At 41.6% G+C, this 21278-nt stretch overlaps 1 protein-coding gene across 4 annotated transcripts in view; it reads left to right on the plus strand.

Annotated features, from left to right (window-relative positions):
* MCTP1 (multiple C2 and transmembrane domain containing 1) overlaps positions 1–21278 on the plus strand; it is a 1134628-nt gene that overhangs the window by 953503 nt on the left and 159847 nt on the right. For all 4 annotated transcript variants that reach the window (XM_029573135.1, XM_029573151.1, XM_029573144.1 and 1 more), the window contains exon 15: positions 19329–19448. In XM_029573135.1, coding sequence (XP_029428995.1) covers positions 19329–19448 — 120 coding nt within the window. The remainder of the gene's footprint in view (positions 1–19328; positions 19449–21278) is intronic.

The raw sequence follows: 21278 nt of genomic DNA on the forward strand, positions 1-21278 counted from the left end.
AGATGGATCAGGGTGGTGTAGACAAAATTTCCAAAGAAAGGCGTCCTTCAGGTCGAGGAATGCCTTAACTGCTTCTGGCGGCCAAGTCCTTGTGTTGGCCCCCTTTCTGGTAAGAGCCATGAGGGGTGCTGCGATCCTGGAGTAATGTGGTATAAAATGTTGGTAGTAATTTGCGAACCCTGAGAATCTCTGTAGGGCGCGATGTCCAGTGGGTTGGGGCCATTCCTGGATACTGCAGACCTTTTCGGGGTCAATGTGAAAGCCATGACTGGAGACAGTATATCCAAGGAATGGCAAACTCTCTGCTTTAAACTTGCATTTCTCCAATTTGGCATATAATTTATTCTCTCGCAGGCATTGGAGAACAAGGAAGACATGGGAGTGGAAATCTCGAGAGAAGACAAGGATATCATTGAGGTAAATGACCACACAACAGTATTGGAGATCTCGAAACACATCATCATGAGATTCTGGAATACTGCAGGGGCATTACAAAGACCAAATGGCATTACTAGGTACTTGTAATGGCCGTTCTGCATGTTAAAGGCCATTTTCCACTCATCTCCAAATTTTATACGGATTAGATTGTATGCCCCCAGAGATCCAGGTTAATGAAAACCCAAGCTCCTTGCAATCGATTGAACAGTTCCAAATGAGTGGTGGAGGATAGCGATCCATTTTTTTTTATAGCATTCAGGCCTCAGTAATCGATATAAGGCCAGAGCAATCTGTCCTTTTTCAAAACAAAGAAGTATCCTGCCCCTGCTGGGGAGTTTGAAGGTCTGATGAAACTCCACTCCAGATTCTCCTTGATGTATTGGGTTATGGCTGCAGTCTCAGGAATAGATAAAGGATAGGTTCTCCCATGTGGAGGAGTGGTACCTGGTAGGGGGTGTTGCGTTCGTGCCTGTTCTCACCCTCGCTCCACCCTCTCTACCTTAGTGGCGACTCCCTTCGGGTCTGACAGACAGTTGCTGCCACGGCTTCTCCTCGCCGTACTTCCTGGAATCCCCGGGCTGGCCTGATGCTGCGGATCCGCCATGTTCCTGATGACGTAAGGGCGTGCACTCCAGAGTTTGTACCGGCAAGGGCGCGAACCTCGGGGGCGTCCTCCCGTACTGACGTCATTCGCTTCCAGCTTAAAAGATCTTTGCTTGCTACTATGGCCTGGATGGCCACTTGCTACTATGGCCTGGATTGGCCACTGTTGGAAACAGGATGCTGGGCTTGATGGACCCTTGGTCTGACCCAGTACGGCATATCCTTATGTTCTTATGTTCTTATGTACTATGAATCGAGTTAGCAAGGGGAATTCTTTCTCCGCTGCTCTGCCTCCACCACCTTACCTAGGGGTACCCGCTCCTCGAGGACCCCGCTATCTCTTCTTGATTTCAGATTGCTAAGACGGGATCCGGTACTTGCTCCACGAGGGCCTACATCCCTGAATGCTCAGAAGACTCCTTAATACCTGGAAGCGATCACAGACGTGAACACAGTGAGTTCTATTTCAAATAGGAACCGGTACTCGCTCCATGAGGGCCTATGTTCCTAAGACTCCCTTCTGTCTAAGACGTTATCGCAGGTACGGAGATTGTGAGTCATTATTATAGATTGCAGATAGGAACCGGTACTCGCTCCACGAGGGCCCATGTTCCTAAATCCCTTCTCAACTCTCTTCTATATCAGAAGCTATCATATATCTATATCTTGTGCATTACTATTATAGATTGCAGATAGGAACCGGTACTCGCTCCACGAGTACCGGTTCCTATCTGCAATCTATAGATTCTCTTCTATTCCATAAGCCATCTCATACACAGATATTGTGAGTTCTCATTCCAGACTGCATATAGGAACCAGCACTCGCCTACGGCTCCTGTTCCTGAATATACTGAAGACTCTGTTGCATAGAAGCCATTGCAGATATCTACAATTGTGAGTGTATCATCTACTACTGGTTATGTATCCAGCATACCCTATCTACTCACTATCTATAGTCTCTCTCTACAGCTCAGCAACTCAGAAATCGCAATTCCAGTATCGAAGGGATTTCAGCCCTGCCGGGCACATCAGCTCACTACTGCCACCTCTGGTGGTTCTACTTCCTGTCTAATAAAGAACTATCTGTGTTTGTCTCCATACTCCAGCCTAGCCGGTGGTCCCTCTCAGGTTATCCTCATGGGGGCGCTGTCATCTGCCATTGGCCCAGGGATTCACCAATTTCCATTAAGTGTTTATTACTTACACTACTAGAGCGGTATCATAACAGACTGCCACTCTGTGGGAGCCATCCCACAACACATCATTAACTCCGCCTCCCTGGTGGGGTAATCGCTAACAGATTGTTAACTCTGTCTCCCTGGCAGCCAGATCTATAACTGATTACTAGCTCCTCCCTTCTTGAGAAGTAGATCTATAGCAGATTGCTGACTCCTCCTTCCATAGGAGCTAGATCTCTAACAGATTGCTAACTCCTATTTGATGTCTCCGCCCATCTGGCATCAGATCAATAACAGCATGAAACCTAAAGTACGTGCATACTTTTGACTTTTATAAAATACCAATTATGTGAGTACAGACTGGCAAACCTTTTCCGTTGGAAAGAAATCAATAGAACTAGGGGTCATGAAATGAAACTCCAGGGAGGACAACTCAGAACCAATGTCATGATATATTTCTTCACAGAGAGGGTAGTGAATGCTGGAATGCATTTCCAGGAGAGGTGGTAAAGACAAAAACAGTGAAGGAATTCAAAGGGGCATGGAATAAACACTGTGGATGCCTAAGGGCTAGAGGTTGGAAATAAAAAAAAGAGTGCATGTAGGTAACTTGCTGGTGTGGTGATTGCTTGCTACCCTTAACAAATTAGCCTTAATACTGTTAATGCAACTCCATCATTGATCTCTGCTTCAACTGCAGTAAGAAAAGGGGAATTGGATTCAGACAGCAACCAATGAGGACCCTGACTTTTATGATTTGGGGAACAAATAAACATGGGGGTAACTCGCTGATGCGGCTCTTACTGCCCTTAATCACTAAGCCTGATACCTTTGATGCAGCTCCATCATTGCTCTCTGCTTTCATGGCAATGGTTAAAGGAAACTGGATTCAAAGAGCATCCAAGGACCCTGAATTCTACAGTCTGGGAAACTGATAAGCATGGGGGTGACCTGCACAGTGAAGCAGATACTGGAATAAGCATTCTGGGCAGACTGGGTGGATCATGTGGTCCTTTTCTACCATCATTCCCATGTTTCTATATATGCTAATTTTTAGTCATGTAAATCTTTGAAAAGTCACCCCTGTATTGTTCATACTGCGGTACTTCATATTACTTCAGATTTGTCTGTACAGGATGTTGAAATCCATGTTCTCTGTCTCCTATTTTTGGAGAACATCTGTCACAAACTGAATCCCTGTTAAGTGGGGAGATGGGGAGCTCTGGTTGGACTTAATGGCAGGAGCCTTATTCTATGAAGGTGTTAGTGAAAAACATGGCATACATTGTAAATGAAATCATGAAATGCAAGGCTATGGAGGTGTGGGGAGGAAAATAGAAAGCAACCTGAAATAATTCATTGTTCTGCAGGAAATGGCCTTTATATGCAAAGAGAAATCCCACTTTTCACTCTTGACTCAAGAGACAGTCAGATAGAAAATCTCACGTCTTAATTAGAAAGAAAAATACAGATCAAACACATCTCATCACTAGAGAGCTAATGACCCACAGCTGCTAGTCTGAAAGGTCGTGCTTTTTTTTCCTGAACAGTAAGGTGTTAATCAGTTTGGATGAGATTCCTAGTAAAATATAATGTAGTTTACAATAAGCGTAGGATATTCAGTATTCCAACCTAAATTATTTTTTTGAAGTGTACTACACAGGGGATGTTCTTACATGTCACGCCAAATGATCATTTAATGCCTACATCTTTCACTCCTCTTCAGCGAAGATAGCAATTGATGGGATGATATAAACGTCCAGTACGTGCCTGCAAGTCTTAAAATGCTAGACTGCAATCAGATAATCCATTGTCTTTATACAGCATGTGAAACAATGACAGTGGTGCACTTTATGGTAAAATAAATGCAAAAAAAAAAAAGTTTGATTTCTTCAGATTGACTGACTTTAGAAATTTTGGAGATTTTTTTTTTTCATTAACCCTGAATTAGACTCATGGTAGAACAATATTAAAAAAAAATTGTAAAAGAGGAGATTATGCCAAAATCCCTTCTCAGGGTTTTTTTTTCCCTAAGGTTCACAGGCCAGGGCCTCTCATTTCCAGTTGTTTTCTGCCAAGCCCTTATATTTTGTATCTTATCTTTTCTTTATGTCTATATTCCCATAATACCAGCTACAGCAACCACATCTTGCTCCCTACCACCCTGAAGAGTTCAAATTATTTTTATTTAATGGATGTAAGTTTTACTATGCCTTGTACGTTTAAGGAATTTGTATGCTTAACTTTGATTTCTTGTAATCAAAGTTCATTGCATAGAAAATCACTACCATCATCTTTATCACTCTTATTTTATTTATTTGTGTATTTACTTATTCAAATTTATCTTTTATTGCTCCAAAATGAATCTGCACAAGGCATAGTAAAACTTACAACCATTAAAATTAACAATAGAAATACAATTATAAATATAGCAAAAAAGTATACATATTTAAAACAAAAGTTAATAATATCATAAAATAAGACCACATTTAAAATATCACTGTCATCCTTTATTATCACTTTCACCCCTCACCAGAACTGTCACCCCCTAATCATCATTATCATTCTTCATTCCTATCACTACCATCATCACTATCAGCCAATATGGACACTATCACCACTCATCATTATCACTCCTCATCTTCATTACCATTCTTCAGCACGCTCGCCCCTCAACATTATTGTCAAACAATATCATCACTATCAACCAATATCATCATATTACCCTTCATCTTCCCTATCAAAAATGATCATCACTATCATCCTCCATCATCACTCATATCCCTCATCATCATTATCAGCCAATATCATCACTCACCCACCATCATCACTTTCAACCATTATGGTCACAATAACCCCTCATCATCATTATCAAACAATATCCTCACTATCACACTCCATCATCAGCATCAGTATCATCACTCACCCATCATTATCACTATCACCTTTCATGATCACTTTCATCCCTAAGTTTTCTAGTTATCATTCTCTTAGATTTCACCATTTTCTGATGGCCACTTATAGTTAGGAAAACTCTTCAGTTTCTTTATAAGGAACAATTTCATACCCAGCTGTTAACTGTGAAAAAAGCAGTGCCTGCAATGCTTAATAGTTAAGGCAACCAAATCCTGTTTTTGGATCCACATATTGGACACGTCTATGCTGCAGATAATGGACAATTAATTGATAATTGTCTGGATAAAGAATGGATACATAGCATTAGATATACAATTTTTTTATAATATGTGAAGCAGGAGATGTTTGTCTATGAGGTATAATTTCATTCCTGAAATGGAAATGAATACCCTAGTGTTTTATAATCTGTATAAACCATACACTGAGATTCTATCAGATGCAAATATCTGAAAAGTAAACCTGGGCAAAATACAGTAATTTGTTTGCTCTGTAGATATCTTAGTAATTTTATACAGTCTTTGTTTTATTGTCTTGTTAGTATATGTCAAGACAAAACTAAGCTAGTTGACCACAAACTGGGGCCTACCTAGTCTGAAGCAAGTGCTTTGCATGTAAAGCCATGGAGTAAATTAGCCCCACCCCTGAGGATCCTGATACTGGAATGGCAGAGGAGTGTTCTTGTCTGTTTGATGGCTAAAAGGCCAAGATGAGTTAAGCTGTTTGATCTGAAGAGACCCATGAAAGCTCATACCTATGCTTCTGTGTACCTGTTTCTGTTAATAGTAGAGTATTGTAAAGTTTGTCTAATTGTCTAGTATGTAGAATGAATGTAACTGGTATTGCTGTCCTGGACAGGATCACAGGCTATGTATTATCCCTATGCTGTATATTCTTACCTAGAGGAAATATGAGTCATTCTGTTTATATGCCTTTCAGTAAACTCCTGTTTGTTCTCTAAACTGGAGTTGACTCATATTTTGAAGGGAGCTTCTTAACCTGATAGTATTGCGTGAGATATAGAAACACAGGTTAATTTTCAGAGGTAAATGTAAATGTAACTTATTATCATAGCAATTTTCAAAAGCCCATTTACCCACATTAAGTACACTTAAAATTGCTACGATAGTGTCTTATATTTACATTTTCCTTTGGAAATTACCATGTTTGATATTTGTTACTCATTTTCATCATCATCTGGGAATAAATAATTGTGCTTGTCATGCATAACTCATAATATATCCCTTGCCATCAAATATTTACAATTAATTGCTTTACATTTTGTTTTGCCTGTTTGACCCAGTAGCTTTCTCCTGTTCCCTTGATCTGATAACTTAATTGGAATCTTCCCTATCTGGGGATTTGATGCCCTGAACTTTCATTCACAGCTACTTAGAGTTTTATTCCCTGTGTTATTTCCTTACTTCTCCATCTATATCTCAACCACGTCAATAAACAGCTTAGACTGCCCTTGAGCAGGCACAATGCTGGGACAAGGTGCTAAAGAAAGCTCTTGCCTCTGAGCCACAAGGTGGCTATGCAAAGGGGAAGCAGAAAGGGCTTTCTCAGATGCCCAAGCCCAGCTCTGCAAATCCTTCCCTGGGGAACTGGCTTGGTACTCAGGGCTCACAAAAGGTGATTGCTGAGATCAATTCAGAACATAGGAGGTCCACGCTGAGTGAACCTGGTGGAGACTCATGAGTCATGTACCTGAATCTTCAATTGTCTGTGTCGAGGAAAATGAAGTGTTGATTTTCTCTCTGACCAGACCATGAACTGGATTATGAATCTGTGAAGCCCAGTACCTGAATATGAAGCTATTAATAAAGCATGTGTGAGTTACTTAATATCTTGCAGTGTTTAAGCTAGTTTTCATTTGTGTTCACCTATGAATAAAATAAAGCCAGGTTTGGAATTCTTAATCTAAGAGTAGCTAATTCCAGTGGGGCCCCCAGCCTGACATCACGTCTATTATAAGTCCTCATTGGGGTGGGGTGGGAGCCGTAGAATGCATTTCAACCCTCAACCTAATAAGGGTGTACCAAGAATCCCACCATAGGTGTTGCTGTTGTGCTGTCTTTGGGGTTCCTTCCCCTGGGAACTGTAAATAGTGTTTCTATAGTATTGTCAAACTGCAGTCAAGTGGTAAGAACATAAGAAATCGCCATACTGGGTCAGACCAAGGGTCTATCAAGCCCAGCATCCTGTTTCCAAGAGTGGCCAATCCAGGCTACAAGTACCTGGCAAGTACCCAAAAACTAAGTATATCCCATGCTACTGATGCCAGTAATAGCAGTGGCTATTTTCTAAGTCAATTTAGTTAATAGCAGAATTTTAAAACGGCCGCACACATAAAAATCGGCACTTACGCGCGTGGCTGGGCCCTGAGCACACCGCGCACATTTTCAAAACAGCCCAGCCACGTGCGTAATGCCTATTTGCTTGTAAATGCTGGACCCTGAAAAAGGGGAGGGGCAGGGTGGAACAAAGGCTGGTCAGGATAGCTTGGATCAATATGGGATTTGGTTAAAAATATGGGAAATGCAGTAACTAACTGTTCCATGAAGAATTTTCTTCAGACCAGACACCCCCCCCCCGGATAAGGTGTATTTACTATCAACTGGCGTAAGACCTCAAGTGCAAATACAAGCTGTGGATTTGGAAAACCTCACTGATTATTTGGAGTCTTCACATTATGAAATCTTGGAGAGAGCTACACTACTGGAGACCTTTTTGACTGACAGTGACTTGAGCACAGTCATGAAGAAATACTTTAAAAAATCTAATAGCCTATTTATGGATCAGCCAGTAAGAATCTTCCCTGACCTATCCAAGATGACCCAAGAAAGAAGAAAAGTTTTCCTAGCCCTGCGGCAGGAAATCCTGACCTTAGGGGCCTCTTTTTTATTTAAATATTTTTAACCCACAGGTCAAATATGAGGAAGCCAAATTGTATTAGATCTGCAGCTTAGAGTACATAAAATAGTTCAGCAGCCCCAAAATGGAAGCCATGCTTTGCATTTTACATAGAAACATAGAAACATAGAAATGACGGCAGAAGAAGACCAAACGGCCCATCCAGTCTGCCCAGCAAGCTTCACACATTTTTTCTCTCATACTTATCTGTTTCTTTTAGCTCTTGGTTCTATTTCCCTTCCTCCCCCACCATTAATGTAGAGAGCAGTGATGGAGCTGCATCCAAGTGAAATATCAAGCTTGATTAGTTAGGGGGTAGTAGGGGTAGTAACCGCCGCAATAAGCAAGCTACACCCATGCTTATTTGTTTTAACCCAGACTATGTTATACAGCCCTTATTGGTTGTTTTTCTTCTCCCCTGCCGTTGAAGCAGAGAGCTATGCTGGATATGCATCTAAAGTGAAGTATCAGGCACATTTGGTTTGGGGTAGTAACCGCCGTAACAAGCCAGCTACTCCCCGCTTTGTGAGTGTGAATCCTTTTTTCTTCTCCCCTGCCGTTGAAGCTATGCTGGGTATGCGTGAAGTATCAGTTTTTCTTCTCCCCTGCCGTTGGAGCAGAGAGCTATGCTGGATGTGCATCGAAAGTGAAGTATCAGGCACATTTGGTTTGGGGTAGTAACCGCCGTAACAAGCCAGCACATCTCCCTAAGGGTTGCAAAAAAATCTCGCAGAGGTCTCTAATTTGTCTCCCAGTCCCTACAGACCCATTAATTACCTTTCCAGCACCAACACTACTGTATACTCTTTTTATGTTATGAATTCTGACAATGGTAATCTGATTCTTTAACTGGGGAAATCAAGTATTCAAAACTGCCATTGTTGCCTGGCCACTTACTTATTTTATTTGTGTACCGTGTTGGTTAGCATCTTATGAACTATTAAGTGCATCCTGCAGTTTTATAACTTAAATGACTTTCAAAGTGTGTTACCCTATATCTACAAGAGTGTGATTTGTAAAAAAGGAGCTGTTCAGCTAGTAGTGTTACTGTTGATGCCTATATTGATGCAATTTGATTCACAAGCATAAAAATGTATTATTGTGATTCAGCTCTGCTAATCTTTGGATTTTGAACAAAATGAGAAGGGGGAGTTTAATACTGTAGATAACTTTAGTTGTGCATTCTCATGAAGTATAGTCAGATTCTACGTGCTTTCAGCCTGTGACAGTGCTTCTGTGTGAGTTCATTTACCTTTGTGTCTGGAAAATACAACTTTAAAATCATCTCATCTTCATTAGGTTTAGTTTAAAAAAATGCAGCAACCTACTGTGATTTGACATTCTCAAAAACGTGGAGGATTCCATTGTATAGTAATGTGTGTTGAGTGGCATGGGTGATTGATTTCATGGCTGTATTCAAAGTGCATGAGATTAGGAATTGTGCAACTTGAGACCTGTAAGAGTGTAAGGTTGATTTTTTTTTAACAGTTCTTGATTTGTAGGATTTAATAAGCATGATGAGCATTGTGTTTGTTCTGCTGTTGAAGATAATTTAAAACCTGTATATCTTCTCCAACTGGAATTACATTTCAACATTACTAGTTGCTGGAAGAGAAGGGAGAATGTTTATGTATGAATTTATCTTTACTGTTCTGAACTTTTCAGCTATGTGTCAGCAATTTGAATTAAAAATCATCTCGGCCTCCTCATGCCATCCTCTGTCAGCTGGTCTACTGAATTTCATTTGTCAACAAAGCTTCTGTGCCTTTCCTCTCCTTTGATATCCATTACATTAAGGCCCGGTTCTGGAAGCAGTTTTCAGAAACAACATCATTTGAAAAATGTGATTTTCTTAGTTTGCAATACAGCCATTTGGTCATTCCCAGAGCCTTTCTGAATTTGGCAGAGATTTTCTGAGGCATGAAATTGTGCTGCACTGGAGTTCCCAAATACTGTTATGTATCACCTTAGTGATGTCGAACCCCTGAGCCTTATGGGAAATTTGAGAAGTTAATACTAGCCATAAAGATCTACAGGTTTCCTTCTTTGTGATATGTTTAAAATATAAGTAAACAAAAAATATTTTCTTTTAAAAAAAAAAAGTTAGAAACATCAAGCTAAGGCAAATTGGGATTTTCTTTTTTTAATTTTGTTAAAATTTTGTCCTTTGCTTTAGGAATAGAACCTACTAAATATAATGAAAATGAACTGTCTTATTGAAGCAAACATTGCATAAAAGGATTCAGTAGTTATCTGGATAGCTTTCCTCAGGTACTGTACCTTACCCACCCCTTCCCTGCTGAATATGGACCTCAGAGTAGAATCCAATTTTAATAAGGTTCTAAAAAAAACATTTTATCATTAACAGTGAAAGGGAATATTGGTTTTTATATACAGAATTAGGTGTGCCATCAACTGTTATTGACTACATTTGTACTTATTTCTTGACCTAGCAGCAGGTCTCCACTGGGGGGAAGAAGCTAGGGTGTAAAATAGTAATAGAAAGATGAATAGCTGCCTGCTGAAGTATTCTATGTTTCTTCAAAGACAAATCACCAGTCATGCAGAGCGGTGATATCATCATCACTTGGTGCTGATTGGACAATTTTCTAGAGCTTTCTAGGAAAAAAATCCTTCTGGGCATGCATGGTAACTCGGTTGATGACCTGATTCCAACCCGGGAAAAAAAACAGAAATTCTCTGACCATCTCCTTCAGAAATATCAAAGTGATTTCCATTCCTTCATTCATAAAAGAGAGGGGTATAAAAAGCATCTGGCACAGTTGGCCTGCAGTGCTTTTGAGATGGCATGGAAAGTCTCTTTAATGGCAATAAATGAATACAGGCTTTCATAGCTGCAAGCACCTGGCCTGCATGAGGATGTGCAAGAAAGGCGTGCAGATGTGCTATGTACTGGAGGGAATCTCTTCAAAGATAAGGTCAAGGAAGCAGTATATCACACCAAAGATCACAATAGCATGCTTCAGACCCTTTTCACAACTACCTCTGAACCACCCTCCCCTTTCCAGAGATAGGGGAGTCAAGATCCTAGAAAGTGGACATCTTCAGAGAAAATGATTCCAAGGCTGGACTCACTCCAAACAGCAACAGGACTTCAAGCCTTGATACCATGAGGTTAGAAACTCTATGTCTCACAGTGCCACCGATTAAAAACCAGTGATGAATTTTTGCCTGAATATAGAGTTGGTAGCCACTACTGACAAAGTTCCTCATGAGAGGCTTCTAGGAAAAATAAAAAGTCATGGGATAGGTGGCGATGTCCTTTCGTGGATTACAAACTGGCTAAAAGACAGGAAACAGAGAGTAGGATTAAATGGACAATTTTCTCTGTGGAAGGGAGTGGGCAGTGGAGTGCCTCAAGGATCTGTATTGGGAACCTTACTTTTCAATATATTTATAAATGATCTGGAAAGAAATACGACAAGTGAGGTAATCAAATTTGCAGATGACACAAAATTGTTCAGAGTAGTTAAATCACAAGCAGATTGTGATAAATTGCAGGAAGACCTTTTGAGGCTGGAAAATTGGGCATCAAAATGGCAGATAACATTTAATGTGGACAAGTGCAAGGTGATGCATATAGGGAAAAATAACCCATGCTATAGTTACACAATGTTAGGTTCCATATTAGGTGCTACAACCCAAGAAAGAGATCTAGGTGTCATAGTGGATAACACATTGAAATCAGTTTAGTGTGCTGTGGCAGTCAAAAAACCAACAGAATGTTAGGAATTATTAGACAGGGAATGGTGAATAAAACGGAAAATGTCATAATGCCTCAGTGTCGCTCCATGGTGAGACCGCACCTTGAATACTGTGTACAATTCTGGTCGCCGCATCTCAAAAAAGATATAATTGCGATGGAGAAGGTACAGAGAAGGGCAACCAAAATGATAAAGGGAATGGAACAGGTCCCCTATGAGGAAAGACTAAAGAGGTTAGGACTTTTCAGCTTGGAGAAGAGACGGCTGAGGGGGGATATGATAGTGGTGTTTAAAATCATGAGAGGTCTAGTACGGGTAGATGTGAATCGGTTTTTTACTCTTTCGGATAATAGAAAGACTAGGGGGCACTCCATGAAGTTAGCATGTGGCACATTTAAAACTAATCATAGAAAGTTCTTTTTCACTCAGCGCACAATTAAACTCTGGAATTTGTTGCCAGAAGATGTGATTAGTGCAGTTAATATAGCTGTGTTTAAAAAAAGGATTGGATACGTTCTTGGAGGAGAAGTCCATTACCTGCTATTAATTAAGTTGACTTAGATAATAACCACCGCTATTACTAGCAACGGTAACATGGAATAGACTTAGTTTTTGGGTACTTGCCAGGTTCTTATGGCCTGGATTGGCCACTGTTGGAAACAGGAATCTGGGCTTGATGGACCCTTGGTCTGACCCAGTATGGCATGTTCTTATGTTCTATTCTGGAAAACCTCCTTGTGGGCCACTGTGTGGCAGGCCGCCGTGATCTGCCTAATGCAAAGTTAGCACCAGCACCATTTTGAATATTGGCAATACGGCCCGAGTGCAGGAGGTCACTTCCGGACCCCCGCTGGACTTTTGGCAAGTCTTGTGGGGGTCAGAAGGCCCCCTCAAGCTAGCCAAAGTCCCTGGGGGTCCAGCGGGGGTCCGAGAGCGATCTCCTGCACTCGTGACGTCGGGTGACAGGAACCAAAATGGCGCCGGCGCTACCTTTGCCCTGTCAAATGGTAAGGGCAAAGGGCCACCGGCGCCATGTCTATTAACGCAGCCATGGCCCGAGAGCGGGAGATCTCGCCGGGCCCCCCCCCCCCAACTGGACCCCAGGTAATTTAAAACATTTTGGGGGGTTCGGGAGGTTGGGGGATTTGTTTTAAAGGGTCGGGGTGGGTTTTAGAGTTGTTTTGGTGTGCCGGTTTTCCCGCCGATTTACGATTTGACGTTTTTTAAACAAAAAAACCATGACGATCAGATTTCCTGTACCCCCCAGCCAAAATCGATCGTTAAGACGATCGATCACACGATTCACATCCCTACAAAATAGACATAACACATTTGCTTTGAGTGAGAAAGAGAAAGAGTAAGAGAGAGAGAGAAAGAGAGAGAGTATTTTTATAAGGCCTTCATAGTTGCCGACTATTTATATCTCTATAGGAGGGCCAGCTAACAGCTTGAGGTGAGGTGTTGGTGGTGGTTTAGGGTTTAGGAGCCTCTTTTACATGCAGAGTGAGACATACAAACAGCACAGTACATCTCAGTGAAGATTTGAAGTCATTTGTAGTGAGGAAAATCTCACAAAGATGAGATTTCTACTATGTTATCTCAGCCTAGCTTGATAGAACCCTAGAGTACAATAGATTTTCTATTTCTGCCTAGTTTAAAGGGTCTGGGGTAGATGGGGGGACTGCAGGCTATCAAACCAGGGGTTTTGGAGGACCTAGCTGTTAAATGGGTGGACTGGTGGATAAACTGATGAAACTGGCAATGGTGTGGACGCTCGCCCATTATAAAATACCCTGACTTACATGATAGAATCGGGATTTCAGTGCCTAGGTGCGAAAATTGTGCACACACGTGTACGTGGCCAGGCTATTTTATAGTGAGCATGCATATGCGTATAAAATAGCTTTGTTTCTGGGCATCTGCTAATGCACACGTGCACAAGTTTGAAAGTTACCGCCTCTAAGAATATGCAGGCGTATATGTTGTTTATTTATATAATTTGTATGTATTGTCATTATTCTGTTTTAATTGTGCATGTTGTACTTTTTTATCCCACCTCAAACCTCTGCTATGAGTCAGGGTTAGAAATTAATTTTAATAAATAAATAATGCACTCTCACACACGTGCAGGAAGGCATACTCTCACACACACAGGCAGGCAGGAAGGTACTCTCTCATACACACACACAGGCAGGCACTCTCACACACACACATGCAGGCAGGAAGGCACTCTCTCAGGGCCTCATTTTCAGCTGCCACAAGATGGGCTCCACAGTGGCCTGGGCTTCTTTGGTCACTGTGAGATAGGCTCCACTGCAGCCTGGTCTTCTTCTTTGGTTGCTGTGGGATGGGGTCTGCAGTAGCCCAGTCAGATCTGTTTTCGGAGGATCACAGCCTTGCCACGTGGGCTGCTTCCTTCTCCTTGGCTGTTGGCACTCATTCAGATGCTGGCAGCCAAGAAGAAGAAAATGGCCTGAAACACTGCAAGACCATAATCCTCTGATTCTTTGAGAGGGTGAATGAGTGGATCGCAGCAGTGCTGGGGAGGAGTGCAGGAAGGACATAATGTGCCACTTTCTTCCATTGCTGGTGGAAATTGTTTGGGGGGGGGGGCTTTTCCCTAGCACACCCCTACTCCCTCCTGTTCTGATACCTATGGATAAAGGGGATGGAAAAGCTTTCCTATGACGAAAGGTTTCTCAAGTTAGGTCTCTTCAGCTTGGAAAAGAGACTGCTGAGAGGGGAGACATTAGAACTTTATAAAATCATGAATGGGGTTGAACAGATAAATAAAGGACAATTATTTACCCTTTCAAATAATATTAAAACAAGGGGACACTCCATGAAACTAACAATCACATATGTAAAACAAATCATAGAAAATACTTTTTCATTCCGTGCACAATCAAACTGTGGAATTTGTTGCCAGAAGACATGATCAAAGCAATTAACATAGCAGGGTTTAAAAGAGATTTAGATAAGTTCCCAGTGAAAAAAATCCAAGGAACATTATTAGCCAGGTAGACTAGAGAAAGCCATTGCTCTCTCTGGGTATGAGTAACAAGAGACAGCTTTGCTTTTTGGGATCTGCTGTGTAATCGTGATCTGTATGAGCCACCGTTGGAGACAGGATGCTGGCCTCAATGGACCTTGTCAGACTCAGTATGGCATATCTCTATTTATTTATTTATTTATTCAGATATTTTATATACCATCGTTCCATGTAGAGAGCTCAACTGTTTACAATAGTGACATTCATGGCTCTAAATCAACAAACAAACAATAATTGGTTATAGAGGCAGTATTCATAGTCAGGCATTAACATCTGTTAAGCGACATTTTCTATTTCATATTAATTAATGATCTAGTACATAAAGGGGTTGATTTTAAAAGGGTTACGCGCGTAACCCTTTTAAAACGCCCCTGCGTGCGCCGAGCCTATTTTGCATAGGCTCGGCGGCGCACGCAAGCCCCGGGACGCGCGTAAGTCCCGGGGCTTCGCTAGGGGGGCGTGTCGGGGTGTGTTGGGTGGGCGGCGCGACGTTCAGGGTGTTCCGGGGGGCATGTCGGGGGCGTGGTGCCGGCCCTGGGGCGTTCCGGGGGTGCGGCCGAGGCCTCCGGAACAGCCCCCGGGTCGGGAGATGGCGCGCCAGCAGTCCGTTGGCGCGCACGAGTTACGCCTGCCAGAGGCAGGCGTAACTTTTACAGTAACGGTAGGGGGGGATTTAGATAGGGCCAGGGGGCTGGTTTAGGTTGGGGAAGGGAGGGGAAGGTGCGGGGGGGTGGAGGGAACGGGCCGCACGCGCAGGGCTCGGCGCGCGTGAGGTGCACAAATGTGCACCCTCTTGCACGCGCCGACCCCGGATTTTATAAGATATGCACGGATACGCACGTATCTTATAAAATCCAGCATATATTTGTTTGCCCTTGGTGCGCGAACCAAAGTACGCGTGCGCTCTATTTTTTAAAATGTACCCCAAAGTGAGGAGTACAGAAAATTAAAATAATATAAGTTTCACATCTTAGTCAGTGTGTTGCATTGAGAATCCTACATTCTCTTGTTAGATTTATTCTTCATGATTCGATGATTATTTTTTGTCCTTCTTATCTTTGTGGCTGTCTGCATTCTGATGTTTTTAAATTAATTTGTATACATTTTGGATTGGCCAGGTTTTTAGTTCACATTTAAATCTCTTTCTCTCTGGTAACATATGGAATGTCTCAGGCAGAGAATTCCAAAGCTTTGGACCCACTATGGAAATCACACTGGGCCAGATTTTCAAAACGTTACGCGCGTAAATTCGGAGGATTTACATGCGTAACTGGAACTTCGCGTGCCGTGCCTATTTTAAAAGGGCCCCGCAACGCACGTAAAGCCCCGGGACGCGTCTAAGTCCTGGGGCTTTCAAAAAGGGGTGGAGGGGGGAGGGGCAGGGCGGGGGCGGACCGGGGATAGGACTGGGTGGGGTCAGAGGCTCCCGGCACAGCGGCCATTTGCCACTGTGCTGGGGATCTCGGCACGTGCAACTTACTTTAGCCCCAGGGCTGAAGTAAGTTTTAGAACATGAAAAAAACCACCAAAAAGGTAGGGGGGGAAGGGCGGGGGAGGTAGGAAATGGGGGAAGGCAGTGCAGCTCAACATGTGCAAGGTGCACAATTGTGCACCCCTTGCATGCACCGACCCCCGATTTTATAACTTGGGCGCACCTGCGCACGCAAGTTATAAAATCGGGCGTACATGTGTGCGTGCCGGGTTGCGTGTGCACATGTATGCCCACGCGCTCTTTTGAAAATCTTCCCCACCATCTCTTATTTGCGTCAGATGTGTGCTCCATATTGTGGGAACAGTCAATAGTCCTTTCATTTGAGATCTTAGTGTTCGCTGAGGTGTGTATGGTTGTAGTGTCACGCCTAACTGGTGTTACTGGAATGAATGATATTGAATATGAGATTGAATATTATCAGTAATACTTTATAATACTTATACTGTTATAGCCTCCACCTTCTCCACTGGTAGGCTATTTACAGTTTTGTTATCTTCAACTTTTATTCTTACAGGACCAATACATAATCCAACATGCAGGCTCCCTTCCATGTCTTATTACTAAATTTTGTAATAAACCCCCTTAGCTACCAGAATTCGTAAGGCTGTTATCCAAAACAGTACAAATCTTCACTGAATTTTACAGAAGGGTCTTTCAGTTGTAGACTTGGAATTTGCATGATTTATTGGTTCACTTGAAATTGTTAGAAAAGTAAAATGAAGATCCTAAGTAGTAAATAAGAATGAAATGTTAATCAGCAAAAGAAATAAGCTGGGCTGATCCTGAATATACCTTTAGCTCCTTGTGATTCTGTGCGCATTTATTTTTTGTCTTTCATATCAGTAATTTTACTAGAGAAGGAAAATTAAAATCATCTGTTCTACAATACAAAATCAGTTTCTTTATTTAGACACAAATTAGATATAGTAACATCTAGCAAAATCTGAGCCATTGAGCTTCGTGCCTCATATGCAGTCAGCACAATTTATCAAGCATTTGCCACATATTTAGAAGGTGCTGAATTGCAGAGATCCTGGAAATATGGGATCTGATAGCATAGACCTCCTTCACTACTTGTTCCAAAAAAAAACATGCCCCAGAACAGTCCAGTGTACACCCTGTTTGTCTTTTCTGCGTTCAACATCGAACTCTAAAGTATGTGGCGTATTCTAATTGTTATTTATGTATTTTTGTTTATATAGCTCACACCTTTTCATTGGTAGCCCATTCAAGTACACTAGATATTTCCCTGTACCATAGGGCTTACCATCTGAGGGGTTCCGGTTCATTCACTGAGCTGCATTAGGCTATATACTGCAAAATAAATGCTGTTTTTTGCGTGGTAAATGGCCCAATGCAGGGATATTGCAAAATATTTCAAATACTTTGGATTAATCTGGCACTGGCACCACACATATTTAAATGGTAAATACCCTAAATGATGCACATCAAATAACACAGCTTACCAAAAAAAAATTACAAGCTGCATTATTTGATTTGAACTTAGCTACAACTCAAGAGTTACAGCTCACTTCCCCCAGGAACATAGAGACATTAGCACATGTCCCAATGTTCCTGGGGTCATGTCTTAAAGGAGTCGATGACCCCAAGTAAGCCCCCCTGAATGTTGTCAAAAACCTCAGAAATATCCATAGATCTCCATTCCCCTTGCTCCCCTTCTACCTCTTGAGCCAGCCTATTGTCAAAATATAAAAAAATATAAATTATATAAATCGACATCAGGCCCCAGCCCCCAGCCCCAATCCCCTAATTCTCCCCTTCAATCAAGAAATCCAGGCACTGAAGGCCGGGACCCTCACCCCTGAACCTGCCTTTACTCACAAAATTAGCCCAGTGGGGGCCTCCATTAGCGCCATTTTGAAAAATGGCAGCTGCTAGGCCTGGAATGTAGGGGCACTCCGGGCCCTCAATGGATTACCAGGGCCCTGAGGGTGAGTAAGGGATTTTAGAGTATTTTGGGGGGGGAACTTACTCAGGGCCATTAGCCTCTTTAAGCGATGGTGGCCCCACTGTCCCCAGGGCTCCTATCACACAATGTTTGAGGACATTTACCTTCCGTTTTATTTTTTCCTACAGTATTTAACCACAAGGAAAAATACTGCGGGAATCACAAAGCAGCAGGGCCAATTAATGCGACTTTGTGACTCCTGTAGTATTTTTCCCTTGGAGAAAATAAGAATGTGAGCCCGGCTGGGATCAGGAGGCCCCCTCATCTCCAGGAGCAAGGAACTCTTGACCCTCTCTGAAGTTGTGTTGGACAAATACTACAACTGTAGGCAGTTATTGTTAGTGTGATTTTCTGAATATGTTAAAAGTTGAGATTGCATTAGAAAAGGCTGTAATCAGTGTGGTTTTTCCCTTGGGGAAAAATACCACAGCTTAGTGAATGAGCCTCTAAATTTGTACCTGAAGCAATGGAGGATGAAGTGACTTGTCTATGGTATTGTAGTTTCTCATATTTAACGTTTTAACTGGCACTAAGCCACTAAGCCACTAAGCCACTAAGCCACTAAGCCACTAGGGCCTAGTGGCTTAGTGGATTTCTTCAGCCTTAGTCTATTACCTTGAAATCACAGATTAAAAGCTAACCCAGGATAGTAGTGGTTGAGTTATTACCATCACTAAAGTTATTTGATGTCCTAAATGTAAAGAATTAGTGATCTCAAACAGAGTATTGAAATCATTCAAATCCTCATTTACAGATAATTCACATTGGAATTACTTGACAGCAGAGAAGGGTTCAGGACCTAACAGATATAGAAGTGCAATGTGCCTCTTACTTATTTGAGGAGATTCTTCTGTAACCAGGTGGAGGTTCATAAGTAGTTCAGTATAAGGAACCTTGCATTGCTGGTGCTCATACTGTGAATGCTATGGATAACTGGAGGATCTACAGTTGAGTTGGCACCTTGCACAAGAATCACATTTGCTAGAAATAAAAACTAAAAGTTGAATTTTCTTTCTCCTTTTTTGTCTTCTATCTTCTCTAGCTTTTTCTTTTTGTAGTTTGGAACTTCGAACTCTACATGATACCACTAGCCCTTTTGTTGCTGTTGGCATGGAACTACTTCTTGATCGTATCAGGGAAAGATAGCAGACAGCAAGATACAGTGAGTCTCTGCTTCTTCCATTATATTATGTTTTTCTTTTAACTAAAGCTAAATTGAATCAATTCACTTCACATACCAGTCATCTAACATATTCATAACTTGGAATTTTTTCGTATATTTATAAATGGGTTTTTTTTTTAGTTTTGTTAATCTGTGCATTATAGCACTGTCAAATTGATGATATATATATATATATATATATAAGATGCATCTTCAACTGTTTCTAATTAAATTGTTATTGCAATATATTTTTAGTTATTTTATATGGCAGAAGTTTCATTGTTTATTACTGTTCCCCTCATGTACATTTCTAGATGACTCCTATGCAATGCCTTCCCCACCCCTCTCCTGTGAACTCATGACTTCTTAACTTTTTCTCATGCTCCCTTTCTGTGTAAGATGCCTCCTTGACTTTCCTCTTCATTTCTCTTTCCTTAAAAACAGAAGCCTTTAACTTTAAACGTGGCCTTGACAAAAAAAAAAAATCTTGTCATTTACGTCTCAAAAAATTGTAATCAGTCAGAACATATATATAATATTTAATCATGGATACCATTAGTACCAGTTCTATACCAAGACCCTATCTCCTACTCTCCCACTTGGTAGTATGAAATTCCCTCATGAGTTGGCAGCCCAAACTGGAGTAAGAGCAGACAGCGAGCCTTAGACATCCTCGTTGGAATCTGTCTTGCCACTCATGAGAGAAAGGAAGTGCAGTGGCATTTGAGGGAACCTGTCACGCATAGTCAGATCAGAAGAACCCATCCTGCTGGATATTAGGCTTCCAGGAAGCAGTAATCCAGCAAGGGGAGAGAGGAAAAAGGAGAGGAAAAGGGAGAAACTTAAGGAAAGACTAAAGGAAAAGTAAGAATGGGAACAGGGAAATGAAAAATAGAAAAGGGAGGTGGGAAACAGGATGAAAATAGATGCAACTTAGAGAACAAAAAAAAAAAAAGAAAAGATTAACAGAGTGGGCAAAAAAGGCACAGGTAGAAGAAAGGAAGAAGAAAAGTGGAACAAACTATAAAAAGAAAAAAGTACTAAAAATAAAAAAGGAATGAACAGATTTATGGCTAAAGAAAGAATACCAGTAGAAAGTTTTACTTTCTAGGTATGATATACTGTACTTGTCTCCCATGTATTTCTTATGGGCAAATTGTCAACTTTGTCTCCCTCCTGAGAGTCCCCCAGCACCAAATTATTAGCCAATGTTGTAAAATACAAAAATCAGCTTGAAATGGAAAAGGGGGAGGGAAATACACAGACATACTTGCAGAGGCAACATTCAGTAAGGGAGTCCCAGTCATCATTAAAGGTGACACTTGGTGGCTGGATTTAGAAACTATGAAACAGGGTTCCAGAAGAAGCCCAAGTGCATGGCTACAAGCTGTGATGACCAGACTAGGAGCACTGGGGATGGTCTTTTAAAATGGGGAAAATTCCCTGGATGGTTGGGAATGCAGATTCATGGCACCAGAATCCTAGTGCTGGTTCTGATTGGGCTAGAAGAAAAAGGATAAAGGTGGAACTGTTGAACCCCAAAGTTATATATATGGTGTAATAAAGAATAGAACAGAATGCTGAAAAGCTTCAGAAAGGAAACAATGGAAATCTGATACTGGAGAACAGGAGATGAAAATGTGTAGAATAAAATCTAAGAAATATTATAATGCTGGAGGGAGTCCAAGATGGCTGCCGAATAGAGAGGACCCGAACAAACTCGCTCTGCGGTCTCCTGATAGTTTGCCTTTTTCTCAAGATTTTCTTACAACGTATTTCCTCTAATCATGCCTCACACAAAAAGAAAGGCAAAATTGAAATCATCTGTTA

Source organism: Rhinatrema bivittatum, chromosome 1 (assembly GCF_901001135.1).
Source record: "Rhinatrema bivittatum chromosome 1, aRhiBiv1.1, whole genome shotgun sequence".
NCBI lineage: Eukaryota > Metazoa > Chordata > Amphibia > Gymnophiona > Rhinatrematidae > Rhinatrema > Rhinatrema bivittatum.